This window comes from Pogona vitticeps, chromosome 3 (assembly GCF_051106095.1).
Source record: "Pogona vitticeps strain Pit_001003342236 chromosome 3, PviZW2.1, whole genome shotgun sequence".
Classification (NCBI taxonomy): Eukaryota; Metazoa; Chordata; class Lepidosauria; order Squamata; family Agamidae; genus Pogona; species Pogona vitticeps.
This window is the reverse complement of record NC_135785.1, coordinates 69,731,219-69,751,393: the sequence shown is the minus strand read 5'-3', so window position 1 is coordinate 69,751,393 and position 20,175 is coordinate 69,731,219. Positions and strand designations below refer to the sequence as shown.

The 20,175-nt window shown below is 39.9% G+C and overlaps 1 protein-coding gene across 19 annotated transcripts in view; it reads right to left on the bottom strand.

The window, feature by feature from the left end:
* TACC2 (transforming acidic coiled-coil containing protein 2) overlaps positions 1–20,175 on the bottom strand; it is a 219,665-nt gene that overhangs the window by 126,028 nt on the left and 73,462 nt on the right. For all 19 annotated transcript variants that reach the window (XR_013543921.1, XM_078391167.1, XM_078391169.1 and 16 more), the window contains one exon: positions 16,316–16,441. Coding sequence is in view for 16 of the 19 variants with exons in the window: in XM_078391167.1 (XP_078247293.1) it covers positions 16,316–16,441 (126 nt within the window). In the remaining 3 variants the exon portion in view is untranslated. The remainder of the gene's footprint in view (positions 1–16,315; positions 16,442–20,175) is intronic.

The following is a 20,175-nucleotide window of genomic DNA, read 5'->3' as shown; positions in this document are numbered from 1 at the left end:
AAGCCAAACAATGACCTTCCATGATATCCAAACTGATACGGTTCAACAAACTGAAGTTTTAAAATGGCCAAACCAGGGCATTTTGAAGTTAAAATTTGCTTTTAAACTGCAGTTCCTCACAATCCCCCCCCCCAATACAACTTTGTGGCTTGGCGTGTTCTTCTGTCCTCAGTAAACACCGATATAGAGAGATGAACATGGAAGGTGGGTAAATTATGGATATAGCATGTACTGTGGCTTATTCACATGGTCATGAAATAACTAACCATTTAGAAGTTTTATTACAGTTTGCAACACATCACAGTTGCAGCAGGCCTGAACTAATCCCTAAGGCTGGTACATCTAACAGGAAATCATGCCACATATAGAGGCCAGATGCTTGCTGGCATTTTTTTTTCCTTCTCCCTCTTTTGGTACCCAAGAAAAGATGAAAATATTTTGATTTTAAACCCACCAATGGTAAGTTCAAAGCAAGCCAAAGTCAAGGCCAAGATTTATGATCTTGACTTGTTGCTAATTAAAATGTAAACTAATCAGTCTTCTGAGAGTTCGAGTTCCACAATGTGAGTAGAAGAGAGTATCCTGTAGACCATCTTGACTGTTGTCATTGGTGGTGTCATGTTGCCCTTTGCTATGTAAAGTTATGTAAAGCCTACCATTCTTTTTCCTGCTGTCAACACACACATGATATATTGTATAGAAATACTGGGCCATTTCCTGGCTTTTTGAATCATGGATACAGCACAATATCCCACCTTCATAAGCCAGAGGTTTTTTTTAAAGAACTGAACTTTATCTAGCCAGATCTTTGAGACTTTTTGATTTTCCCCATCTCCTCACCACCCACCACCAATTTTGTACCATCTTTGCCTGAAAAATAATTTTTGGAGGAATCAAAGACACTGTTGTTGTTTTTAGTAATCCAAGAAATGTATTATGCAACATAGAATTTAAAACAACAACCACTGCTACTGTGCAGTTGTCAGTCAGTACTCTGAGGAAACCCTAGTTACAATGATCTCAAAGATATTTCTCTCACTGACCTTTGCTTGTTCCCATGGCATTCTCCAGTTCTATGCTAAGACTCTAAAGCTATTTCTGACATCACATTAGCTAATGTGTATGGCCATATTATTAGCACAGAAACATACAATTCTTTCTTTTACAATCTTACCCACTACTTATTTCTTAGCTTCCTCTGGACATGTTTTTTTCTTGGCTAAATTTCTCATTGACCTTATATGGCAATAAGATGAAATATGCAATAAATAGCAATATGCAGACTGTATAATTTGAGATACAGTTACAGACTCCTAAAATTAAACACTGTAGAACAAATTTTGAGAGAACACGTAGTCCATCAGAAAACCAAGCTGAGAAGCTCATATTGCAATATGCAAATAAAATTAAAGGTTGATATTCTCTTCTTATTCTATTTTTTAAAAAATAAACCATTACCCCTTTCCCCAAAACAGGCAATTATAAATTCAAGTCTGTGAGAAAATAATAAAAGGTTGCTGTGGCATGTTCAGGGTTAACATATTTGTTCAGAACCTCTTCTTGGCAGGAAGTAGAGAATGGAGATGTTATGGTGGGATTGCATGGAAAATATGTTTTCTTCCAGACTACATCATCCTGCACAGCCATTTCACTTCCAGTCGAATCATTCCGCAAACAAATAGTTCTTAATTTTTAAAATCTTAAAAAACAAAGAGGGCAGCCAGTTTTTAAAAAGAAAAACCCACACAAAACTCAGATCTGTCCAAAGAAAGAATGCAAATCTTTTTTTTTTTTCATCCAGAAATGAAGCTAGACTTATCTGGTGCAGCTCAGGTAGTTGAAGATCAAGCTATACATCACAGATGATCAGGGTTTGAAAAATTTTAGAATGTCTCACAAGTCAGTCAAAAATTTCACCAGTCAGCATGACCAGACTATAATAGTCTTGCAATAAAATAAAATACAATAAATAAATAAATAAATAAATTTAAATTTAATTTAAATTAGGCACTTTCTACATAACAACACATACAAACCCAAAATAAATATACCCTCAGACTTGGGTTGCTTTATTACCTGCGTGCCTGTGGGGTCATGAAGCTTGTATTTTTGAATGCCTTTCTTTTGAAGTCTCCAGCAAAACTAAAACTGAAAGCAAAAGCGCCTGGCCTCTTAAGGAGCCATGTAGTTCAGCTGAAATTGGGAGCAGGGAATCTCCATATTCTCCAGCATGGAACTACTCTACATTCTCCTGCAGAGCTACATATCTATGTGCTGCTCAAACTCTCTTCTCGCAAGAAGAGGACTCCTTTTCCTTTTGCAATTGGAAGGGGGAAGGGAGGACTGCAGGATCAGAGAGACAGACAGACAGACTGAGGGTAAGGAGGCACGGAGGGAGAGAGGGAGCTGTGGCTCATCAAGCAGCCGTTTTTTCACTCGTCACAGACAAGTGGAGGAGTGGATTTTTCAAGTCCTGCAGATGATCCATCAATCGAAGAGAGAATTCCTCAACTGCTGAGTGTGATGGTCATGGCATGACCTTTTCTTCCTTCACATAATTTGCAAACTAGCTTGTTTTGTTTTGTGACTGGTCTTCAAATGGATATTCTTCCTCAGAAAACACAAAAGCCCACCTCAGTCACACCTCTTGAACACTAATACAATTCCAAACCTAATGTTGGTTTCTGTGCAATGTACAGTTGGGCCATGGCTATGTACAAACGGTGAATAGATAGGCTTTTTTCAGGCAAGTCCCAGTGTCAGAGGTATGCTCAAATTATTGATCCAGCAAACATGTGTAACATATTTAGCAGATTCTCATGTATTTAACCCAGGGGTCTCCAAACTTTTCACTGTGAGGGCCACATAACATTTTTTCCACATTTTCGAGGGCTGAAGGAATGCATGCGCACATATGGGATGTAAGAGGGATGGCTTGTAGACAAAGGGCCTTCTCGGCAGCTGCCCCCAGACTATGGAACACCCTCCCAACTGAAATTTGTCTGGCGCCGACGTTGATGACATTTCGGCGCCAGGTCAAAACCTTCCTGTTCCAGAAGGCTTTTAATTGAAATAACAACTGTGGGTCCTGATGATGGCAATTTTAATTGTATTTTAATTGTATTTTAGTTATTTTATTGTATTGAATTTTAATTATTGTAAGCCGCCCAGAGACCTCTGGGTAGAGTGGGCAACATATAAATTAAATAAATAAATAAATAAATATGCATGCACACCCTCCTACACATCTGCCCCCCCATGCACATATGCACGAGCTGGATAAAAAGGCAAGGCAGGCCAGATGCGGCCAGCAGGATGTACTTTGATAACCCCTGATCTAACCAAATTGAAGATGGATCTTGTCAATCTGACAGCAGCTAAGAATCACTGCTAGGAAGCCTTGAATCCACATTTCTTTCAATCTTTTCTTTCCGATTCTCCTAATTTTGTTGTTGCAGATCCAAGTGTCTCAATGTGGACCAACTACAAAGTGATGTGTGTGTAGATTTCACTTCTAGCACAGGTGGCTTATCATCACACATTCTTTCCTAGCCCTTCTCTCTCACTTAAATTCACATCTTATATCAGAGCCCTGGTTAGAAGCAAAGCAACTGAGGCAAAGGGCCGCTGGGAGGGAAGTCCTCTCATGCCATCCTACTCCCATACATGTCTCTGCTGCTCCTTAAACAAGGACCCCACACATTTTCTACCTGACTGGGGCAAACACCAGTTTAAGAAGAAACAGATATGCTGCTGTTACATCTAATGTGGCTTTGACTAAACACAACTGCTCTTTTGGAACTAAACCTTATGTACTGAGTACTTACATGCAACATACAAACATTTTGACTCATCAATCTAACTTCCCTTCAAGCCTATCTATCAAAGGAAAACTCTTTCAACAAAAGCAGACTTGAACAACAATCACTCGAAAGAAATAGTTACACTGTACAAGTAACTGCAACTCTATTGCATAAAGCAGCCTTCGTCAATTCAGTACCAAATCACTGCTTCCCAGACTTGGGACCCCACATGTGCCTGGAGTAAATTCTCCACACTGCAAACAATTAGCTGTGTCACCTAGAGCTGCTGGGAACTTTGGACCAAGAACATCTTGGGGCTTCAAGTACAGGAGTCATTACTCCAGATGTTTTCAGACATCTATTTCCATCATTTTCCACCAGTATGGCCAATGAGCAGAGATGCTGCAAGTTGTGATGCAAACCACCAAGAAGGCACAACATTCGGGAGAACTGCAATAAAGAATCATTGGGCTAGATTCATTTTTATTTATTTATTTATTTATTTATTTATTTATTTATTTATTTATTTATTTATTTATTCTATTTATATCCCACCTACCTGGTCATTGTGACCAGAATGTTATGGGATTGATTGGGATCAGGGTAAATCTTGATGATCTGTAGCTTACTCTCACCATCCCCATTGATGGCTGTGCTGGCTACAGCTGATGGGAATTGCAGGGCAACCACGTTTCAAGAGCCACAGGTTGCCAGTACCCTGATATAGGGAATAACTGCTGGTCTCATTCATGTTAAAGCTGAATCCTGGCACAGATCACACCCTTAAACAGTCTGGTATGGAAAGGAGCGTAGGCAGGAAAGGAATTCAATGTATGCTCAAAGACACATGATAGCCACTTCAGAACAGTTGTCCTCAAGCTCGCATGGAGGATGGGTGGAGACAGTTCTTTAACAGAATGCTAAAATTGCCACCCTTTATTGTCTGGATATTCCTTTTCTACTTGGCTAGCTCTAGGCACTTTCTCTGCAAAGTTGACTTTCAGACCCATTCATCAAATATGATGTAGGACAAAATTAAAGCACACATACATTAGAGGAGAAGCAGCAATTCACAAGGCTAGTTACCCACTGGATCTTCTGCATATTTTCACTTACTCTGTTTATTAATAAAAATATGAGGAATGATGAATGGCCCTGAAAAACAGATAAAATAAATAACAAAACAGAAGGGCAAAATACAGAGGGAGATACTGGGGCCAGGGAAAGGCAGTTAGGTAACTCTGGGAAAGAGGTAGTGGTGGCTCTCTTAATGATTTTTCAGTTCACAGAGCATGAGGTTCAAACAGAAGGATATGAGGAATACGTTGATCCTCCTGTTATGTGTTCCTCTTCTATTTACCAATCACAAAGCACATTAAGTGCAATATATATAGGTGGGGAAAGTCATACATTATGACAGATACTTGTATAGCCCATCACTTGAAAGAGCACCTCCTCTTTGAAACAGGGCTAAACAAAGTCCATGGTCTAGTCTAGTGTGACCCTCTGTGGCCTTGGCAATAGTTATCCTGGGTCTGCTGCTGAATGCCAAGGCATTAGATGAGAAAAGAGCCACCCAACATAAGTATGCCAACTGGAGATGAAGAGGGAATAAATCTCTTCCAACATTTCCCATGACTTCTCTATATAGAAGAGCAGGGAGCAGGGATTCACCTTGTAGAGAACAGAGTCTCACCTCCCTCAGGTGGGCAGTTTGTGTGGACTTCTAGATTCTGTCCTGAACTTGGTAATGGCTAAGAGTGTGTCTGCACTGTGATGATTTGTGTTTTTATGTGTATTAGAATGGGATATGTAGTCCTAAGATTGTCCCAATAGCATCCATCTTGATTTAAAGTCTGCTCTGTAGTAGGAAAGTTTTTCATGCTGTTTCAGAGAAGCTTCGCTCTCTGGTTATCTCGTTGCTAGGATGAGTAGAGAGCAGAGACTTTCGTAGTCAAAATAATTCTGCCACAAAGTATGATAACAACTGAAGCTCCATGAGAAAGTTAGGCGGAACAACAAGACCCAGGAGGGGGTGTTCCTTATGAAGAATTCTGGGAAGAAGAAGGAAGTTAGTAAGGAGTTGAGAAAAAGATGGAGTTGGACTGAGAAAGGTCAGACATGTGCTTTTCCCATAATGGACTATTTTTTCTACCATGGACTGATGGAAGTCAACTGGTTTTCATCTAGCATCAGCCTATGAAGACCCAAGACACGTGAGATGGACCGTGTTATGTTTTTTATTAGTTAGCATAATTCTATTTCTTTATTTTTCCAGCTGGAGTGGGGAGGGGAGTATTCCGTTTGTCTTGATATGAAAATGTACCTACTGAACTATTTTACTATCAACTGAAACCTTTTCTAAAGCAATTCTTTTTAATAAAGCAGTAATGATTTGATCTGCAGGCATTGGTTCTTGCACAGACTAGCTGAATGTCTAATTGGCCATGTGTATTTGCTACCAAAGATTTAGAGCCAGATTATTCTGAGTATAACTCATGGATTTGTCTGTGTGTGTTGCTTTCTTAATAAAGGGGATTGGCTTTTGAGGAAGAAGTTTAGACAGGACCTGGCTGAGACCTAAGTGGCTCTGCTCAGCAGTTAGAGGTTTGTTTGGATTTCGGACTCATCCCAGTCTCCGGCACCCCCATAAATCTCTTTGGAGATAAGAGGCTGCTTACATGCACATTTAGGGCTGGTGTAGCAATTATGCACATTCCTGAACATGTAGGATGTGGTCATAGTGATACATGACTTAAAGACATCTCATCTGAACTATTGTTAACAGTCTGTAAAGAGGGCAGCCTTTGAAAAGCATTCACAAATTTCAGCTGCTCCAAAATGCTGTAGTCAGCCAACTGGAGCCAGTTACTACAGCTTCACCAACTACTGCTCACTTTCTAGACACAATCTGAAATGCTGATTATGACACAGAAAGCTCTATGCTAGCTTGAGACCAGATTATTTAAAAGACCTTATTCTCTCCCAGACAAGTCTGTCCAGGTCTTAAAATCTTCACGGCAGGCTTTTCTCTTGGTCTTCATCTGGTCATTCTCAGAAACACACCTGATGGGGGTATAGGAGTGGGTCACATCCAGGCTGTAGAATCTCCTTGCCAAGGGAAGAGAGATGAGCTCCTCTTTCTGTTACCTCTCCGCTGGCAAATACATTTTTATTTAGCTAAGCTTCCAGCATTCTTTTAAGCCCTTGGATGCTCTTTATGTTTTTTTAATGGTGTTTCTGGTTCCATTTCAGTCTTACTAATATAAGCAGCACTGAAAGATAGAGTGGTGCCTCGACTTACGAACATCCCGACATATGACCATTTTGAGTTACAACCAGCTCCGGCTGCAAAATTTTGCTTCGACTTGTAGCCGGAGCTTCCAGTTACGAACAGAAAAAGGCAGGGAAAAAACGTGGGAAATTCAAATTGCTAACCACTGGTAGGTGAAGAGGCTGCTTCTTTGTACAAGTGGACCCTCAACTTATGGAATTAATCCGTATTGGAATGGTGGTTGCAGGTTGAAAAGTCTGTAGGTCGAGGCTCCATTGACCTACAATGCATTGAAAACTGATTAATCCGTAAAACCGGCCGTTTTTGTTCTGTTTTTGTTCCATTTTGGCTTTTTTCTGGTCTCTAGGTCAATTCTCCGGCTGCAAGTCAAACCTAAATTTTGCGGCCAGAGATGTCTATAACTCGAAAAGTCTGTAAGTCAAGCCGTCTGTAAGTCGAGGGTCCACTGTAGCTCTTTCACCCCAGTAATTAAGAGTGAGTGCAATCAGAGGAGGCTTCAGACTGCCTGGTAAGGTAAGGTGCTGCTTTCTGCTTTTTAAAACTGTTCTGGGTGGGTTTTGCCGCATGGTTTTGGGCTGGGTGGTGGGATTATGTTTCTATGCTGTGATGGATCTTGCAGGGTTTTTTTCCATTTCCAGTGGGTCTTGCGGGGTTTGTTTGCTTTTGGGTCCCCCCCCCCAATTTGTGATGGGTCTTGTGGGGTTTGTTTGCTTTTGGGGCTTTTCTTCCCATTTCCGATGGGTCTTGCAGGGTTTCTTTATTTTGGGGTTGTTGTTTTTTTGCCCCAATTCTGATGGGTCTTGGGGGGGTCTGTTTGCTTTCTGCTTTGCTTTTCTTGCATTTCCGAATAGTCTTGGGGGGCTTGTTTGCTTTCTGCTTTGCTTTTTTTGCATTTCCAATGACTCTTGCATTTTGTTTGCTTTCTGCTTTGCTTTTTTTGCATTTCCAAAGGGTCTTGCACGGTTTGTTTGCTTTTCTTTTTTTCTTCCCTTCAGCTGGAACGGATTAATCACGATTCCGATGGGTCTTGCAGTGTTTTTTGGGGCGTTTTGGTGATTTTTTTTCCTTCGGCCAGAACAGATTAATTGCATTTCAATGCATTCCTATGGGAAATGGTGCTTTGACTTACGACCATTTTGAGTTATGACCGGATTTCCAGAAACAATTAAGTGCGTAAGTCAAGGCATCACTGTATACAGTTAATTAATAAATAACAACCATTTTTTCACAATTATATTCCCAAAATACACACTTGAGATTGTCTATCTCTGTAATTTTCAATTGGAAGGCTATCTGTCTATCTCTGTGAATTAGACAGGTCTGTTTCAGGAATGAATTCAAGAGCAACCAGGACCATCAAAGAAGGAAACACTGAATCCCCACCAGTCTGGTCTCTCCTACTCAAATGGGAATAAGCACTGCTGCAGTCAGTGGCACTTATCACTGAGTAGCCATGTACATGAGTTTGATGCCTAGGTGCCCAAGGTGTGGGACAACGAGGAAGGAGTTGCATGAATTTGACCCTTGTGGAGACTGCTGGCCCTTTACTTGAAGTCAAACTAACCCTTCACCACTTGCTCCCTTTCCAGCTGGGTCTACAGGGTGAAGGGCAGAGCTCAAACCAAGTTAGAGAATGTGACCTCTCATGGGTCATAAGGGAACATTTAGATATCCCAAGCCCAGGTCACACAGGAATTTGAGAAAAAGTAACCCCTCTAATTCCTCACCTTGTTTACACTCCAGAAAAATATCTCTCACCTTCCTCTATTTATCCAAGGTTAAATTTTGCTGGCGGCTGGCCTGCCTCCACACCTAGAAGTGACGACAGTGTTCATATTTAGCATCACAAACACTGCCCTACCATACATTTTCACAATGTTTAATCAATACTAAGTTTATAGATAGATAGATATACTCTGTCATACAGGACTGTCCTCTATTCAAGGGCACAGCAGCTTCAGAGAAAGCAGAGACTTCTGTTTTCAACAAAACCTCACGCAGATCGAAGTTTGTTATTTTTTTACCATAGCCTTGTAATCTCACAACTTTTGCCTTTTAGTATTATAGGAATAAATGCAGTTTTGGTGATAACACAAAGCCTACTGTATTTTGATTTTTAAAAATTCCACCACCCCTTCAAAAAAAAACCTAACAAACAACGCCCTCATAACTTTTTGAACTGACTTCCAACTATGAGCTGCTACTCTATTCTATGCGTAGGTTGCAATCCTATTATTACCTCTGAGTAATCCCCAATGAGCTAAGTGAAGTTTAACTCTGAGTAGGAATGTGAATGATTGTGCTCTTCAGGCACAAATCTATGCATATTTAATAAATTTCATTTACATCAAAGTAAATATTTCTAAGCAAATATTTCTAAGCCGCCTAGAGTGGTCCTAATCCGACCCGATAGGTGGGATATAAATAAAATAAATTAAATTAATTTTTTTAAAAAAGGATGCAGTGGCACATCATATTAAGTTCAACAACATGCACACCTTGAAATGTTCTAGACTGGCCTGGTGAAATAAAGCACTACATAGCCAAACCAGACTATCATTATTACGTTATCACAGAGTTCAAATAACTGAATGTCTGGTTAACACATATATTAGGATGAAATGAAAGTCCTCAAGTGCTTGAATAGACAATATCACTCCAAAATGCAGTTGGGCTAGAGCATCTCATTATTCCCCACATTCTGAAAATCAGAAGAAAGCTCCAGTATCAAGGAAAAGGATTCTAGGTAAGTTCTATCCCATATCTTCTAGTATGGTGTAGGGCAGGGGGAGCAGAACTTTTAAAACCAGTCTCTTCCATCTGGAAGATGTGAAAAATCTGTAATCTCATTTTATTACAAGAGCAAAGGAAGGAAGGAAGGAAAAGAAAGTCTGAGGACATCCTCCTGAAAGCTCCAGATTCTTGGTCAGCCAGTTGTGGGTCTCATTACTCCTCTATGCTAGCCATTTTGGAAAGTCTCATAAGATTTACAATGGATGTTAAATTATCAACATCCTGAGCTTGAACAATATTTTATTATGTGGAACTTAAGAGCGGAACTTGGACAGCCTACTCCTTTGGAATTCAAGTACCGGAATGCTCCAGTCACCATGGCCAGTGTGTAACTTTCCCAACCTCTAATGAAGACACAGGAGTGGACCATAGATTCATATACAGCACTCTCCTTTTTTTTAATACAAATTTCTCCACCCTCTCTTTTTCAAATTATTGAAACTGTCAATACCTTGAATCTGAGTTTGCAACCCGAGACTTGATCATAACTGCAAAGGTTTGGAAGATGGGGCACAAAAGTCACATGAGGCACTCTTCATTTTATTTCTAAACCGAAAACATTTTGCCAACATGAGGGCTTCACCTAAACATATTCTCCTGGCCTTCTTAAAAGAATTCTACCATATCACACCAGAAGGGGAAACACCACGAAAAGGCTATACTGTACAACCACAACAATATAGTGTACTATAATCTGGGAGTACCTTTAAAAAGAGGTTTGAACATGCACTTGTTTGTTTTTACAAGCAGCATCAGCTGGGCTCAAATGATCCATATGGTCCCTTCCAAGTCTGCAGTTCTAGGATGATGATGATCAACATCACTGGATTGCACATCCACAGTATTTATTTAAAGCCACAAAAGCAGGTTCATCTCTGTTCTTCATCACATTACTTAAGAACAGCTGCCCTGTTACCTACTTACTAAAAAAGGGAAGGGAGAATGGAGAGACAATCAAACTACTTCCAGAAATCACTGATAGAAATGATAGTAGCCGAAAGATGGCCTCCATAAAGACATAGTATCTTGTTCTATGGAGATAATTCCTGTTATAGGAGTTCTGAGCCACTTTCCTAAATCGTTTGCTGTTGATTTGAATAGGAAATAGAAATGGCATTCTGAACAGTAATAATAATGATTACATACCATGATGATGATCCCAATTTAGGACAATCCCTGCCATAGTTTTCTGGGTATAAGCTGGAATCCCTTTGTGTAACTTTATGCCATGCATCTTGGATGGTATCATCAACCACAGCTGTCTAGAGAATACTGAAAGTTTCCTATTCCCCCCCTTTCTAATTCCAGAGAGCCATAGGGGGAAGCCTTTGGGAGCTTTGGAATGGGGGGAGGGACTCTATTGTCTGAACATTGCTGCTGCATAAAGTGTGGAGGAGGAGTCTAGTACACAGCCTTGAGCACAGTGGAGAAATCCAGCAAATTATTCTTGTCTTCTGTGCAGTGGTCCTAAGCCATATCCACCTCCCTCTGGTGGCAGTTAGTTAGTAAAGATGAAGGAAGTCCAATATACTGGATTCAAAGATGTGTTCACCACATCTGTTTTCACCCTGTGACAGGGAGAAGGGGCTGAGGTGTGTAAAATGAATAAGCTGTCTGTATCTAACTTTGGAGATGTTACTTGGTCACTTGTTCCTGTTACTTCCAACTTATGGACACACCATGGAGTGACTTCCAAAAGGTCCTATAGTACACAGCTCAGCTCAGCTCTTGCAATTCATTTTCCATCTTGGCATCTTCTTTTCCCACTGGCTTACAATTTTCCTAGAATTACTGTCTTTTCTAGTGAATCTTGTACCCAATGTACAATAACCTTACCAAGAGTAGGAGATTCAAATTCAAAATACCACTACGGGTTTATCTGTGTAGTTTCCATCAGAAAAAAAAACTAATGGAAGAAAACAGCATTATGAATGCATCAGATCTGTGATCACTCAGGAGACGCTCTCCTCTGCCATGAAACAGCACATCACCCTGTGCAGTTTAGTTCATGTGTCTCAGAATTTTTAAATCAGTATTTCCTCTATATAACTTTATTCACAAATAGGATGTTGAGATATTTAAATATCACTGCAGCAGATTTAGCTTCCCACCAGAACACTTGGGTGAGAATATTGCCTTATTCCTGTCAAAGTTTAAAAAATTAAAATGACTCGAATGACCTGAAGTGCTAAACCCCCCCTCCCCCCCCATGCTGAGTGGCATGTTATCACTAGAGTTGGGGGATGGAGCAATAGGCTTGAGACAGTTGCCCTTGAGAGACAAAAACAAAGATATAATATCTTGACTGGACAGATGGAGGGACAGGATCTGAAGCTCCTATTACACACTGCCATCTGGAAGACATTTAGCACAAAATGACCCAATTTTTACTTACACACACACAACCAGAAGTACGGGTTATCTTTCACAGATGAGCATTCAAACTCAAGAATAAAACAAGCTTGCAAATGGTGTTAGAGTTGGTGACTTTAAAGTAGCTAAAAATTAGCTGTTGCTTGACGGATCTGTTTTAGCAGTCTAATACCATTGCCCGATAATGTAAGCAATCAGAATTGAGGGGCAGAGTTACAAAGAGTGTTTTTTCAAAAAAGAGGTATTCCTAGTTCTTAAGGCACATGCCACAAAACAGGTGTGGAATAATCGTGTATTACTTACAGAAGCAAACACAGTAACATGAACACCTAAGAGCTATGAACCTAGCATACAACAAAAACCACAGTGGGACACAAAATGATCACTGCTCAAGCACAATGCAGTTTTGCTGCAATGTATTTCAAAGATAATACACATGCCCTCCAAAATCATTTTCCCCACTGTCTTCTTATTTCAGATCAGTAGGTTCTGCATGTGATTTCAGTTACGTAGGAAGTCACATCATATATACACTTCTCCCCTTAACTGCAAGGGTCTGAATAGCACAGTTTTTGTCATACACTGTTTAAATAAATAAATAAATAAATAAATAAACAAACAAACAAACATACACACACACACACACACACACACACACACACACACACACACACACACACAGAGAGAGAGAGAGAGAGAGAGAGAGAGAGAGAGAGAGAGAGAGAGAGAGTGCCTCTGGCCAGAAACCCATGGGTTCAATACTGAAGGCATTAAAATCATCTACCTGACCCAAACACAAGATCTCTAATTCAATCTCTAGATCATACGGACCTTTAAGACTCATTACACATGGTACTGTATGGAAACCATTGTCAACACTATGGAAGAGAAATCCAATAGAGAGAACTGGTTTTTTTTCTCTCTCTGTGTGTGAATCAACTGTTTTTGCTTTGTATGTATGTTTTTTGGGGGCATATGAGTTATATAAGGATTTTGAACTACATGTGGGTCCAACGTCCTGAACCCCCATGCTGTTGAAGGGAGAAGTATAATTTTCATACACAGATTTCACTTCAGTGTAGAGAAAAAGTCCAATAAGTACAACCACAAACCAATACATGAAATTCACTCGGGATGATTTTTCCAATAGTTAAATTTCAACTTCTCACTGTATATTCATGCAACGAAAGACCCTTGTTTGAACCCCCTTCCTGGTTTGTACTTTTGAATTAACATGTTGGTTTTTATTTCACAGTTACTACTTCACAATTCTGAATGTTCAGAGTGAGACAGAGAGTGAGCAAGTCATCAGCCTCCTCCAGCAGAAGTGTATTTAATGGCTAAGAAGGCAATACGTAACGCCCTATAATCACCATCTGCTAGCGATGCTTTTAAAACATCCATCTGGAAAATACAGCATTGCTCAGCCTGGTGTTTGGTGAAATAGGGTAAGTAGGGAACTGACCCATCCCTAATTGCCCCTCTTTCTTAAGGACTCACTTGGGACTTCTTTAAAAGCACCATTGTTGTTTAGTCGTTAAGTCGTGACCAACTCTTTGTGACCTCATGGACCAGAGCATGCCAGGCCCTCCTGTCTTCCACTGCTTCCCAGAGTATGGTGAAAGTCATGTTGGTAGCTTTGATGACACTGTCCAACCATCTCATCCTCTGTCGTCCCTTCTCCTCTTGCCTTCACACTTTCCTAACATCAGGGTCTTTTCCAGGGAGTCTTCTCTTCTCATGAGATGGCCAAAGTATTGGAGCCTCAGCTTCAGGATCTGTCCTTCCAGTGAGCACTCAGGGTTGATTTCCTTCAAAATGGATAGGTTTGTTCTCACTGCAGTCCAGGGGAAAGCACCACCAAACACCAAAGAAGCCAATGCATCTTACTAGCAATGACTGTTCTAGAAAAATAGATCTAGGAATGTGTGCAAATGAATTGCAACCAATGTCAAATTCGTAATTGCCTAATCTTTCATGTAGACTCTTTGAGTGCTAAAAAGAAGTGAATTTATCACCTTTATTTGCATGTGACACACAAAGGAATCACAATCCACAAACTCTCAACGCTAGATGTGTTCAATGGATGGAGACAGCCAGTTTCAACATTGCCTACCTTGGTTTCTCTTTTATCCATCTATAATGGGAATCTTAAAAGCTCAGTAGTTTAGGTAGCTGGCTGTGAAGCCCAAACTTGGGAGTTTGAATCCCCACTGTGTCTCAGGGAGAAAAGCCACCCTGCGTGGTATTGGGCAAGCTGCACAGGCTTATGGTGCCCCCAGAAGAAAGTAGTGATAAACCACTTCTGAGTATTCCCTATTGAGAAAACCACAGAAAATGTCACTTTAAGTTACAATTTACCTGACCGCATAAAATTATTATTAGAAATCGTCACAACTGATAGTTTGTATAGCTGCACAGATGCAAAAACCGCAGAAGCCTCTGTGCTGTAAGGTCAGAAGACCTGCAGTCGTAAGATCAAATCCACGCGACAGAGTGAGCCCGTTGCTTGTCCCAGCTCCCGCCAACCTAGTGGTTCGAAAGCATGCAAAATGCCAAACGTGAGTAGATAAATATGAAGGTAACGGCATTCCATGTTTAGTTGCGCTGGGTAGTCTCTCTCTCTCTCTCTCTCTCTCTCTCTCTCTCTCTCTCTCTCTCTCTCTCTAATACTGTATCTAGAATGTTGTTTCTTTTGTAACTAAGTCACACACAGCCGCAATGACATCCTTTTTGCCTTTTTCTCTTAGCAGCACAAATCAGCTGGTAATGTAACAAAACACAGTATTACACTATTAAGAAGTATTTTACTTATAATTCCCTGAAATTTTCTCCCAAATTTTGTTTGAAGTTTCCATTTTAGAGTAAAAGATAAAGGAAGAAAATACCGTTTACCATGTTTTTTCATCTCAGCCTGCCTGCTTCCATAATTTAGAGATAGGCATGACATACTACACTTTCAAGCCTTTACTGTACAGTTTACAGTCATATGAAGATGCAGTTGAAGGACGTTATGCTCATATATAACCTGTAGCAAGGCATCATCACTGTGAATAGTGTTGTGTAGTGCTATCACAGAAAGCATAGTGTACAAGTGTCTACGTTTGGACCAATTTAATTTTTATTTCCCCACTACTTAACTGTATTAAGCAAGGAAAAGGCACACTATTTTAGATGATTTCTGGAAAAGATTTAACAAGTCTGCCCCACAACAAGCTATAAGCACATGCTTGCATAGGGGTCTTTGAAAATGGTATCTGAAGACAGAAAAAAATTTGCAGGAATGCCAGAAGCAAAAAAGCATTCCTAGTATACTCTCAGGAGTATGCACAGTAATAATACGCATAATATATTATGGCTTCTTTCCAGTCTCCTATCTCCTCTGTGAATCAAAGCAATGCAAACCCGGAAACTGTGGGAAAAGCAAACAAACTAACAAGACAATCTAGTCATGGCAAATAAAACTAATCTAAAAAATAATATCACAGGCTTGATATGATAACAATAATAAGGTGCTGTCAAGTTGATTTTGACTTATGGTGACCCTCTGCCAGAGCTTTCTAGGTATAAAGTACTAAGGAGGTGGTCTACCACAGTGTCCCTCCTGGTGATGCTTGCCTTGAATGATAAAAAAAAAAGAGATCTAACCAACACTGAGCTAACTCAGCTATCTTCCTGTGCATGCACCAATGACCCTTGTGCCCATCTTCTGCTATGCTGACTACACCACAGGAAGATTAATGCTACTAAAAGACAAACTCTGCTCTCATTGAATTGCCTTCCTGACACTTCAACCTATAGACATGATTTTTTTAACCTCTCGAAGTCAACAATTAAAAAAAACTGAACAAGCACTCATACTAAACACCTTATTTCCAACTCTCTCCAGAGATCTGTACTCATTGTCCCAAGGGTATTTTCAGTCATTCAGAACCCCACAGTAGAAGGCCGTTGCTGGCTCATATCTTTGGTCATCATTCACTGAATGGAACTGCTCAAGTGATGATGCCTGATAGCCTTGCAGCCACAACTAATTGTTCATAACACATACCTTGGTTCGGTAAGATCAGCAGAAACTTGAGCAATCTCATGTTCATCAGAAAGAACAGTAGTTAGTGGCTGTTCGGATGTAGCCACATCTGGTGCCTGTTTGATGATATCCACAGAGAGAGAGCAGCTGCATTTAAAAAACAAAAAGGTAGGGGGAAATATTAAGAAATTATTTTGTAACTCAGTCTTTGAGGAGTACCTACTCAAAACTAGCAACTATGGCTCAAGACAATTATAAAATAATAATCATGTGCTATCAAGTCAGTTCTGACTCAGGGTTTTCCAGGTAAAGAATACTCAGAAGTGGTATACTATTCCCTTCCTCTGAGGACATCCTAGGACCTGTACAGCTTGCCAAAGGCCACACAGGCTGTCTATACTCACAGAAGGCACAGTGGGGAATCAAACTGTCAGTCTCTGGCTCTGCAGCCAGACACTGACACCACTAAGCTATCCAGCCAGCTATATATCAAGACAATTGGTGCTAGTAATAATTTTAAAATTGCTGCAGAGATTTCTTCTTCAAACTTCTCCACCTATGTTGCCAGCTGTGGGCTAAGGGGACATCAAAACTCCCACCACAGTCCCTGAAATCCATTTAAAAACACACAAACAGAAGATTATAACTTCTAAAGGAATGAGAGAATTATACTTCAGCAAGTCTAAGACAAAAGAATTCTGACAAAAGCCCTGGTGACACATGCTGAGAAGCATGCCATAAGACTAAATGTGGCCTGCCTCTTAAATACCTTGAGGGTGATATCACAAAGACCTTAAGGGCTTCTTAGATGCTAATTCCTTCATAAATAAATAGAAGACTACTCAACAAGGAGCTTGTCATGGCTTGGCCCTACCTCTTTTATCTCACGCCAGCTTATGAGGTAATTGGCCCAAAGAAGGCCTCACTGGCCCAAAGGAAAGATCCCTGTGGAAGAGTTTTGAACCAACATTTCTACACACTAAGTTCCCCAGAAATGCTAGGGACTTTCAAAGGCTGATTAAGGAAAAAAGTGGCATAAATTCAAGAATTTTAGTTTATTTGAAGTACAAAATAGCTGCCTAGAGTGGTCGTAAGACCAGATAGGCGGGATATAAATAAAATAAATAAAATTAAATAAAATTAACCAAAATTTTAAAACTTCTATGTCAATTTCCCAACAAATCTGAAGTCTGTTTCAGGTGTTCAGATTCACCCATGGGAGAAAAGAAGAAATTATAATAGTTTTTAAACATGACTAAGAGCTTGATATAAGACATAACCAGTCATTCAGTATTTGAGTGGGCCAAATGCATGAAGGTGGAGACAAGTGTTGATTGCACTAGTTGTATTCAGTCACTTATCTGATTCTTTCAAACTCCCTTAGAGAGGAGCACCTAATCCTTCTCCCTCTTTGCTTTCTCCATGTGAAGAGTCATGTGTCCACCAAAGAGGGACCCCTGCTTATATGTAGATTCTCCATTCAAGCAGAAACCTAACTTCCCAGAGTTCTTGCTCACTTGGAGAGCCTACATGCAAGCAGAAACCTCTCCTCTGCAGAAACGTCATTCTCCATGGAAAGAAAGCAACAACAGAGATGGGTGTGGCTAGGTGCTCTAAGCTTACTAGACAGAGTGAGGTAAGTAGCAACTGAGGAGGGATCCCACGCTCTGTCCTGCATAGACAGACTTCACAGGTTGGCAGCTCTCTGCTCTTCAGACATGTCACTTTGGATAAGCAAAACTATGACAAAAGGAGTCGGGGTATCTGGCTCTCTACCTTCTCCATTGAGTTCACCTGATCACTGAGCTACTGAAAAGGACTCTCACAAAGAAGTAAGTAAGTACGTAAGTAAGTGCTCTGTGAAAACACAATTCCTGTGTGGTGGTGGGGCAGTCTCAAAGTAGCTCCTGTGAATGAGAAAATTCCTAATTACCTTACACTTTCTTGGGAATACAGATAGGGGAAAACTGCATCCAAATTATGCTTAAGGGTGTATGTCTTACAGGGACTGAAACACTTGGATATGTTTCAGTTTGTATGCCATCTGTTAGCAGCAAACAGTAACTGCATTCAAAAGATCCATGGGCTCAGCTTGCAAATCAAGCATTGTCAGGGGCAATGCTTTGATCAACAACCAAACACTCCTTTCTCATGTGCCACAGTTTTCAGGTATCTGGGTCAAGCTTGCACAGTACGTACAACTGAAGTTTGTTTTAAATATTTGGAGCAACTCAGTTGGGGGGGGGAGAAGAAATATGGTACTTTTTTAGTATTTGAGAAGTCGTACAACAACAAAATAAAAGGACATGCCCAAGAAGTAACTGAACATGATAGATTTGACACAGTATTTAAGAGTCCCCAAAATTTCTGAATAAGAAGCACAATCACAGAGTTTATAACATATTACACTTCCCGAAGTAATTACAATTAATATTAATGTCATTAATCATTAATACAAAACTGCCCATTTAGAGAGTTCATTCATTTGGAAATTAAAAATACTCTCTCACTCACCAATGACACTCTTCCTTTTTTATCGTGTTTCTTTTTTTTTTACAACCATCAATCAAACAACTTAGCAACTGGGAAACTAAGAGGTTGTCTAAATTAAGAGACTTACATGTAGGCTTGAATTTCAAAATGATTCAACAATGAAGGAAACAACCAGGACAGACAAAATATACAATGGTAACAAATTATCCATGTTACTGATACTCTATATCAGAAATATGGAACTACATAGCAAGACCACAAATACCTTTTTCAATGCTGATCATTCACATCACTGAACCTTCAAAAGCAGTAGCTTCTAAAACATACAGTTTTAACAGACAATAAATACAGGGACACTGAAGGTATTAAGACAGATGTGGGGATGGGGAGACTTAGGACAGGAAATTAATGAAGAGCAAAGAAATGAAGCCATTTGCTCAGATGCCTCAATAAATAGAGTTTCATCAAAAATACAAGAGAATAAAACCAAGCATACAGAGATGGCGTATGACACCACTCAAATTCAGCTATATGCAGAAAAATATAACAAGGAACTGTTAGAGAAAATGTAATGGGTTGGGAACATACATACACATGTGATGGGAGTGCTAAGTGGTTACAAAGTTTTGCAGAAGCTGAATGAATTACAGATCAGATCATATTGATATCCCCAACACTAGCACTGCTACCCATTTACCAAGGGAACAATGAAGACTTCCTTACTTTTTGATGGGTAGTTGTAAAATTAGAAATTGCCAATAACTGAAAGAGCGAAAAGCAAATCTCCCTTCAACAATAGAAAATACATGAGGACTATTGCATCGATGGAAAAACCAACAAACCAACTGAAGCAGAATACATATTTTATAATACATGGTTTAAATTTATTACTTATGCTAATCAGAATAAAGACTCTCTGTTTCCTCTGGAATCTCATGGGAGCCTGTGGAAAGAATGTGGTGGACTAGATGAAGTATGGATATCATTGTGAAAACTTAATATGACCTGTTTATGTAAAGGCTATTACTAATTTTTTTTTAAAAAAATGAAAGAATACTATCTTACAATTTCTAATTGTTCACAGTCTCATGCAAATATAAAATAATATATTTTGACCGGCATTGTTCACAAGGCTTATAAGAACCACTTTGTGATCCACAGAGAAGTTCCATCTTTACATATCTATCTTTCATTGCTAACCATAATTTGTGAAAATCCTTGGAGAAAAACATCTAAACATGGCCTGGTCTTCCCCACCATGCTGCTGAATGATGAATTGTTTTGATGATTCCTGCCTTCCCCCTCCACTTTCCTCACAAGAGAGCACTTTCTTGAGAGGAAAGTACTTTCCCCCTCCACTTTCTTTGGAAGAAAGTGGAGGGGGAAAG